Source organism: Euprymna scolopes, chromosome 1, assembly GCF_053919585.1.
Source record: "Euprymna scolopes isolate OS-2025 chromosome 1, ASM5391958v1, whole genome shotgun sequence".
NCBI lineage: Eukaryota > Metazoa > Mollusca > Cephalopoda > Sepiida > Sepiolidae > Euprymna > Euprymna scolopes.
The window spans coordinates 12239251-12249062 of NC_136482.1; the positions used below are offsets into that span (position 1 = coordinate 12239251).

A 9812-nucleotide genomic window follows, 5' to 3' on the forward strand; every position below is an offset into this window, starting at 1 on the left:
TGGGGTCGGCCATTCATTACTTTATTACGCTTATTTTATGATTTGCAACGCATGTGTTTCAGTGTAACGTACTGATGGCCCTAATTTCGCATCAATCATACATCTATATCATGTAATTAGTGTATCGTGACCCAAATAACCATTGATAGCACTTTATTTGGTCTGAGGCTGGAAGATAATTGAGAATCGAAAATATCGATAACCACCTTCCGCAATAAAATGAAATCGATTCTCTCCTATTCTTGTGATAACACTAGGTGTTTCCATCTCAACATAAAAGCAAAATTTCATTTTAAAATCAGAGGGAGTAAAAGCAACGTTGACTTGCGTTCATTCTTATCAAATGGACAATCTACGACCAGAACGGACGTTCGTTACGAATTTCTATTAATTGCACATCGCAGATCATTTTATTTTGCTTCAACGTTTAAAAATATCGAAAATAGTTCTCATAATGTTGATTATATATCGTTCGAAAAAAAATTTGCACCACGTGTTTTATTCTAACAACTATGTGTCATTTGAAAAGAATCAATCATTCCATGTCATGAACGCATGACACATTTTGAATTCCAACGGTTATTTTTAGTTTCAAAATAGAATACAAATATTATATTCACATCACAAATGAAACAAATATTTTCAAATATTGTGCTTGTATTTTATTACTTTAAATGAATTATCCTGAGGGTGTTTTGAAATAGAGACGAACTGTTGATGAATATATAAATAATTTTGGTTTTTCCTTTTTGATTCTCCAGATATGCGTGTCTGTGTGTGGTTTATCATAATTGCAGAAAAGTTAATGTGTGTGTTTCATTGATTTCCTCAGGTCACGGAATGTATATTTTGGTGTTAAAAACACACATACACATGTACACACACATACTCACATATGCATAATTACTTTAAGCCCATTCAGTTTTATGTATATTTAATATAGCAATTACTATAGTTTATTCGTATTCTAAAAATGTCTATGAAAACAGGCTTTATTCGTTCAATATGACGTTTCGGTATATCGTATGCCTTTTTCAGATAAGCCAAACTTTACAAAAGCAATATATTTTTACCATTTATAATGTTATTCCAAATATGAAACCATTTTCCTCTTATATATTTCATACGGCGATATATGCTTTTTTTACTATTTTACTTATCAAAGCCATGACCTTCGATGACAAAGATTAATGAGAAGGACATATATATATATACTAAACTATAGAAGTTAAATAGCAAACAACTGAATAATAATAATAATAATAATAATAATAATAATAATAATAATAATAATAAATTTAACTTTAGGATAGCAATAGGAAAAATAAAATAGTTCAATAAAAACTAAACTAAGCCTAAAAATAAAAATATAAAAATACTCCATGTATGCATACGTTAAAATAAGGTCACCTCAGTAATAGTTCTTTTGTTTTCTTAACAATGCATCATCATTTATCAAGATTGAAAGCCACTCAAGTATAAAGTTTAATGACATGGACTGAAAATTGGATGATAGTGAATATTATGAGACTATTGAAAATAATGAATGGATTGGAATAACATCTGATGACTTATAAAGACAGTTTATTAGATTGGAATATTATAACCGTTAGAAATCACTGTTTTACAGACAAGAACTTGTTGGAAAAATATTATTTATGTTTTAGCCAAAATCGCATATGGTATGATCACGTTGACACACTGAATATTAAGTGACACTAAGCCTTGTCAGTACCAGATGGGTGACCATTTGAAAATACAAGGCCGAATATGTAGGAGAACGTCAACACCTCACTGCAAAACTGCAAAATACTTCCCGTGATGAGAAAATACGCAACTGGGAACCGCTTGTAAATCTGATATTCCCGTGAGCTTTTCTTTTTCAGACGTAGGAATGCCGCTTCTATTCTGTATCCAAAATGGTCCATGTAATTATCTAACATGCAGTTATCGTGATGGATTTTAAAAAACACAAATACCAATGCGTCAACAAGATCGATGTTTAATTCTAACTAGCCAGTTATATTTGAAAATTCATTCTGCGTAAAAAAATCTCAAGGACCAATGTCAGAAAAATACCTTAAGTTTACACATTCACAAAAAGGATATGTTATCCGTATATAAAACAGAATAAACGAAAAAGAAGTAAAAGTCAGTCGAACCTATTTTTATATCTTCAGCTTTAAGTAGATCTTTAATTCTTAATATGTACATTTATTACCATATAGTTTCATAATTTACTAAATGATATGTATATTAATTAGTATGTTCATAAATATATATTATTAAGTTATGAAAATATATGGGAATTAAGCTACACAATTTTTTTAATATTTTGTCCTCTTAAGGAGTCGCCAGACTAAAATACATTGTATTCGTGTTACCTGTTGTTTTTATATATCGATGTGGTGTTTAGTTTTTGGTAACCATCCCATTAACTGTAAATATAACTAACAAAGCTTTGTTCTGATTTTATATTTTCCCCCTCTTTTTCTCTCATATCCTAGGCTTTACATTTCTGCTATGGGCTAGGAGCCTTCATCACTCCGATGGTGGCAGAACCTTTTCTGCTGAATGTCGACTGTACGCCCTACATCGACGGCTACTCCACGCAGAAAACAAACGTTTCAAGCAGTATCCGCGAAGACATTACCGTGCCACCCTCTCCTACAAGACTGGCCACCCTCCAACACGAAAGCAGGCTCAAATCCGCTTTTTACATCATCGGAACTATACAAGTAAGTAATAGCAGTTCTTTCTTTTACATACATATTTGGCCAACATTCTTTTTTTAGATGTGTGTACCTTTGCCAAGGAGGTTATGTTTTCAGGTGTCTTATTAAAACTATTTTGATTTGTTTTTTTTTTTGTACAGCGTATCCTCCAAATCGCTTGACCAATCGTCACCAAACGTAGTGAAAATATCGATTACAATCTTAGAATTAATCCAACTTTAAGATGCCTATGTGAAGGGGCAAAGTGAAAATAACTGGAAAAAATGCTCTTGAAAAATCTAAACAGTAGTATTTCTTTTTAAGCCTAATACAATTTTCCCCCGAAAACAAATAAATCCACAAAAAACTTTTTAATATTTATTTTTGTTTTGTCAGTTTTTTTTGGGGGGGGGTTGTTTTTTATGAATTCAATTATTTGAATTTATTAACAATCGATTATTCATCTTACATAAACAATTTAATCTGATATTCAAATTTGAACGACTTTATTTAAAAATTAATAAAAAACACAATCCGATAAAAACATTAACGTTTAATTTTTTAATTTTTCATGACAATATTTAAAACCAATATGACAATAAAAATATTTCATTAAATATTTTATACTTTAATAATTTATCATTTATAGTTCAAACTTGAACGCTTTTTATGGAAAACATTTTTTAAATTATCAAAACAGTGCCTACCAGTGATTACAACACTGAATTAACATTCGATTTTCATGGCATCATTAATTAAATTACAGCTTTGTTTCATATCGATACAAATAATGTCTGATCATCAAAATGTGAAGTGTCACTATTGTACAATTGAACTATTTTAGACAATAGAACTCATTTTATTTTTAGATGTTAAGGCCATGGAAAAGGTAAAAATATTACACTTTTGGCGATAACTTTGATTCTATTCAGCATAGAGATTCGTTGCTTAGTCCATATTGCAACTAATGAAGTCTACATCTCATATTACCTTGACCATGGAAGTTTGGTTATGATCGAAATTCTGACGGAATTTCAACTCCCAATTTTTCTAAATTGGATGCATGCTTTTTTATAACAGGAAACAACATTCAACATGTCAGCCTGGTCAGATATCATTTGCTTTCATTTCAGTTTCTCACTATTTATATCTTTGTGCCCCTAGCATCCACATCGCTTGACAAATCGTACCAAACTTGATCAAAATGTCGACCATGCGCTACTTTAAAAGTGATTTAATTTGGAGATACCTATGTTAAGGAAAAAAGACAAGATCACTGAAAATATGAACAATCGTATTCTTCAGAAAACCAATATGACAATGAACAGCTTTCATTGAATAGTTTATATTTTCACAATCTATTCACCGCACGTAAACATTTCTAATTTCGTTTTCATTGATCAAATTTAAAAATTGAACGACTTTTATTCAAAACTTATTTTAATAGTTAAACAAACAATGCTCACCAGCAATTTAAAAGCTAAATAAACGTTCGGTTTTCACAGCACTATCGATTTTATCAAGTATGTAGCTGACTTGCCATATTTTTATTATAACGGTCTCTATTTTACAATTGCCCCTTTTTCTGGCTTTCTGTTATCTATCTATCTCCTTTCTATTTCCCTCCTACCTTCTTTCTTCTTCTTATTCTGTTTAAATTTATAGCAAAACGTATGATTTCGCTATTACGTACAGCACGGGTGTAGCTGACCTGTCTTTGTTTATCTACGTATACCATCTCTCTCTCTCTCTCTGTCTGTCTGTCTGTCTCTCTCTCTCTCTCTCTCTCTCTCTCTCTCTCTCTCTCTCTCTCTTACTTCCAGCCCTTTCGAAATAATAGACAGTGCACTGTTTTCCACTTTGTTCAGTTGTATCTAAGTGTGAGAATAATGAAAAGAGGCACGGAATTTGGAGGATGGGTGATATCTTTCCAAAATAAATGCAATTTGGGAGAGGTCAAAGGCAAAAAATGAAAGTGGGGAGTCGGCATTTTGGAGAATTTCTATTAATAAGGGGGTAACGCATTTATTTGACTAGGGTAAAGTGCATCATTTTCAGACAGAAAACAAGCACACTTTGATCTTAATCAAAAGTCCAATGAAGTAAAACAAACATGAAAAAAGAATCAAATAGGTTGTAAACTTTAATATTTTTCGATCTCCCAGGGCAACGACGGGATACCGGTCTTGCTAATTCGTTATGTAACATTCATATATAGTGCCTAAATATGTATTCGGTTATCTATCAGGTTTTGTGTTGGTAAGAATGTAACTACACTCGTTTCGATCGGTTGTTCTATCAACCTTTCTGTTGTGCTCAAATGATCCATCGAACTTAAGTATATGGCTAGTCTTGTTGGCAACATAAGACAAAAAAGAGTCGTATATAATAATTAATATGTGTAGTGGCCAGTTGTGAAACAAGAATACGCGAAAAAGTACTTTTCTCTTTTTATGGACAAACGTTGCTTATCCTATTTCAAAACCTTATCTAACTTCCCTCTACCTTTGGATGTGACACAAAACTGCATCTGATGGTAAAGTTAGAATATTCAAAATTGGATGAAATCTTAAGTTACCATTTGTTATAGTTTGACTCTGACTTGGAATGGTAGTATATATCAAGGTCTATCGACTAAATAGGAATTATCGTTTACAGATATGAACGTGCACTGCACCCGCCGTGATCGTCGTATTCGTTGTGCCGCGGAATTATACCAGTTCTTTAATAAATAATAATGTTTATTTCTTTAGAGATTACAAGTGGTATTCGTACTCCTAAGGTGGATTAACAGACTTGCAGATTTTTGCCTAATCGAACTGAATCACATATCTCATTGCATGGTGTTTTGGCTGAGAGTCCCAAAAGATTCAACCAACCCAACGATACACACCGACTGAATTGCTCGGCAGCTCTTAGAAAAATCGACTTACCTTTCCAATTTCAATTTTACTCCTCTTCTTCTTCTTCTTCTTCCTCCTCCTCCTCCTCCTCCTCCTCCTCTAACTTCGAAAGGGTGGCTATTATAACCTCTTTCACCCACCTGGATTTTTTCACAATTGACTGATTCTAGCATTTTGTTAGTAGTCGCTATTCGACCGCCCTTAGGTTGATAATTCGAGGCATTAACCGCACAAAAAAAGCCGATCTAAACGTGACTTTCCCGCTCAATGACGCATTTGATTTTTCAAACAAAGAAAACTATCTCCTGGGTGGTCAGACCCTGGCCAGATATGCTTTCAGCTCTGTTTTCTCACCTTTTCGTCCTTTGGCCAAGCGTCTATCATCTGCAACATCTGTCATTTTTTTTTTTTTTACATTTTCACCCCAAACAAGGCGCATTGCCACTTTGGTGTAGGGGGCTACTATCAGGGGAAGCAACTACTGGGGTACTATGTTGGGATTTGGGCAGCAAGATGTCGGTTCACGTTGCACTTGAACTTCTGCATGTCAGTACAGTTAGGGAAGCAGGAACTTAGAATGGAATTCCAGAGTCTAGCGGTTCTAGGGAAGAAACTACTGGAGTAGAAACATCTTTTACATCTAGGGATCTCTACTGTGTGGGAGTGGGATTTAGCTGCCTGTCGGGTTTGTCGAAGGTGTCTACGTCGTGGGGGCACAAGTGTCTGCAGTTCGTCAGAGCATTCAACATTAAAATACTTGTAGAACAGGCAGAGGAATGCAACGTTTCGTCAATGGGACAGAGGCTGAAGCTTAGATGCCAGTTCAGGGCTTATCAGATTGGCGACTTTTTTTTAACCTTGTCTAGGAGCGAGAGATGCATCAGCCCAAATGTGACAACAATACTCCATACATGGGCGAATAGTGGCCTTATAGAGGTACAGGATACTTTCAGGTGTCAGTAGTTTTCGAGCACGGTAGAGAGAGCCTACCTTTTTCGCAGCGGGCCTGGCAATGTTTTCAATATAATTGTTCCAACTCATGTTTCCTGTGAACGTTAGGCCAAGCAGTTTGAAAGATGTACTCTCAGACAGGAAGTCACTGGCCATTGCTATTGGTGGCAGAGAAGGTTTCTTGTAATTATTGAAGGAAACCAGTTTAGTCTTGGCAGCATTGAATGTGACCATCCATTTATGCCCTCATTCCACTAGTGATTGGAGGTCATCCTCTAGTGTTTTTGCCATTTCTTTAGATATTTGTTCATTTGTTTTCCTGTCATGCCTGTTATAGAGTGTAGTATCATCAGCATATATACCCATCTCAGAGGCAGTTTTGTCGGGGAGGTTAATAAATATTAGGAACAATAGAGGTCCAAGGATAGACCCCTGAGGCACTCCCGCATTTATATCACACTCTAAGCTGCCGGACTAGAAAATGGTTAATTATGGTCTCAAATATTTTGGCGAAAAGTGGGAGGAGGCTAATGGGGCGATAATTTGATGGGTCAGTTCTTTCACCAGAATTCTTGAATATTGGTACCACAGAGGCAGTTTTCCAACAGCCCGGAAAGCAAGATTCATTAAGGCATTTGTTATAGTTTGGAGAGAACTGGAACTACTTCGGCTGAGCAGTTTTTTAATGGCACAGTGGGAATGAGATCAGGTCCACATGCTTTTGAAGTGTCAAGGTTTTTTATGATAGCGTGTACCTGAGCAGGGGTTATTTTTAGATCGTCTAGCGTGGCGTCTGTCCGCAAAGGAAAGTCAGGCAGGGGGTGGTTGGTAGGGTCCAGTGTGGTGTTCGAGGCAAACCGGCTGGCAAGCATATTAGCCTTGTCGGTTGCTGAGCAAACAACCTCGTGATTGTTGGTTAGCGGGGGAATTGTTGATTGCCCATTATTTACTACACTGTTGTAGATTTTCCAGAAGTCACGATTTCCTGATTTTTGTACTTCGATACGTTTTTTAGTGGTTTCGGTAAATTCTATCTTAGCTGTGGCTATTTCTTTCTTAACGTTACTTCTAGCTTCTATATACTTCTGTTTGTTTGAACTGGACTTATGCCGGTTAAATCTGCGGTATGCATGCTGCCTTTGAGCAATGGCAGTTGCGCAAGTGTAAATAAACCATTGGGGAGAGTAGGACTTGCTATAAAATTTCCGCATGGGAACATGTGCTTCCATTGCTGTTTTGAACCATTCAGTGGTCTCATTTGCGCACTGTTCAGCAGGAAGAGAAAAAACATTTCCCCATGGGGCATCTCTGATAAGATCTCTGATGGCTTTCCAGTCAGCCTTTTTATAATATCTCGTTGTTTTGAGCACTGGCTCTTCAGTTTTGGGTCTAGAATTTAGGGCGATGTCTACCATTATCACTGCATTGTCAGCGTTCCCAAGTGGGCTGTCAGCATTTGTTGTACAATCCTCGGGAACTGTAGTCAGAAACAGATCTAGAAGTGATGCGTGTTGTTCTTGCTGGTCAGGGAAACAGGTTGGAAACGTAACCATTTGTGATAGGGAGTGAGATATAGCAAAACTATGTGTTGTGCTGCCCGCTGCATCTGTGTGAGTAGAGAACCAAGCCAGTTTTTGTGGTGAACATAAAAGGCACCAAATATATACTTGTGCGCTAGTGTCAAAGGAGAGTGCTGTGTCTATACTGTCAGAGACTTTGTTTATTATGGTGCAGTCCTTGGTCGAGGGAGAGAGGTAGAGGAAATAAAAGTAGCTCATGTTGTGTTATATGTTTAGTCTAAAGCACATAAAGGCTTGATCGTCCGTTTCTGGGTTTGTTTCTCTAGTCAGGGGCAGGGTGTTACGAATGTAGACTCCAAGTCCGTGCATATGTCTGTCAGAGTCCTTACGGCAGAGTGGGAGATAGGCAGGCATGTTAAAGTAGTTAGAGAGGATGGAGGAGTGTAGGTTAGTCTCGCTTAGTGCTAAGATATCCGGGGTATTTGTTAGGAGAAATGCTTCAACATCAGCTAAATTAGTTCTAAGCCCACGGATGTTAGTGAATGCAAGCCTCAAGGGAGGAGGCGAGTTGGATTTGTTTGTCCCTAGGCCTGGTTTAAGCTTATTTTTTTATTGTACTGTCATCATGTTTTTAAAGAGTTTCAGTTAGGTGAGGGGGAGCTGAACAAGAGGTTATGCAATGTATCAGACATGCAGCACAAGTAAACCATTTGCTGACCTTCTCCAACTAGGACTGTGGCCTCGGGAAAGCCCATCGGGGATGAGTGCAGGGTCCCTTTCTATGCGCGACATCCCGATATTATACAACTGTTGATGGAGCAGCCGCTCTAAGAGCTAACAAAGAGTTAAAGCGCCTGTACTACCAGTCGGAAACAGCAGCCAGGAACTGTCAATCCAGTACCCTCAGCCCATCAGAAGAGGATCACCCCAATCTAATTGCACAGACATGCGTGGTACTCAAGCACTCCCAAGTGCCCAGTTATGAGGGATGGGATGTGTCGGGAGTGGGGGAACGGCATTCAATGCCCTAGACAAGAAACAAGATCTACCACTAAGTGTTTTGTCGATTCACTTGTGATAGTGTCTCTGCGCCTGACTAATAGTCAAAGGAGTATGGAAGCCGGCGATAGACAGGGCCTATCTACTCCTTAAGCAATTTAGGTTTGCAGATCGGTAATTTGTTTGAGTCACCAGCTCTAGGAAGGTTGTCGTCCAAGACTGGAGAGGCCTCCCTCCCCTTTGGTTTAGTTTCAGAGTTTTCCTTCTCCTAGACGGGTGATCTGGGAAGATCTACTGGCTCCATCAGCCCTGAGAGGGTTTGCTCCGCGCCTGGGTCCTAATCCAGGTATTTCTGCGACCCCGCATGGTTAGTTAATGTTACAGGGTTTGTTTGTAGAGGTTATATATCTAATGAATAGTAACACTCCTCAAAGTGATTTAGGGGCATGCAGTGGAAGCGGTTTTGTGGGGAGGCTTGTTAGAAAAGCATTAGTGCGGATTAGGACTCTTACCTGAGGTTTTTCCATTTTTTCTTTTTTAACTTTATGTTAGTTTAGGTTCAGGATAACGTTATAGTTTGAGTAGGTATTAGGAATGGAGCTAAGAAATTTAGCCCAGTCACTGTATATTTAGGTTTACGAAGGTTAAGGTGTAGGTGCAGTACACTCAGGGTGTAACTGGAGGTACATTTTAAGTTATGGTGTATTTCGTATGTATAATTAAGT

General features: G+C 37.2%; 1 protein-coding gene across 1 annotated transcript in view; it reads left to right on the forward strand.

The window, feature by feature from the left end:
• The window catches only part of LOC145278944 (solute carrier family 60 member 1-like), a 527103-nt gene that overhangs the window by 460959 nt on the left and 56332 nt on the right, over positions 1–9812 (forward strand). The window contains exon 3 of the mRNA XM_080130701.1: positions 2508–2738. Within this exon, the coding sequence (XP_079986827.1) occupies positions 2508–2738 (231 nt within the window). The remainder of the gene's footprint in view (positions 1–2507; positions 2739–9812) is intronic.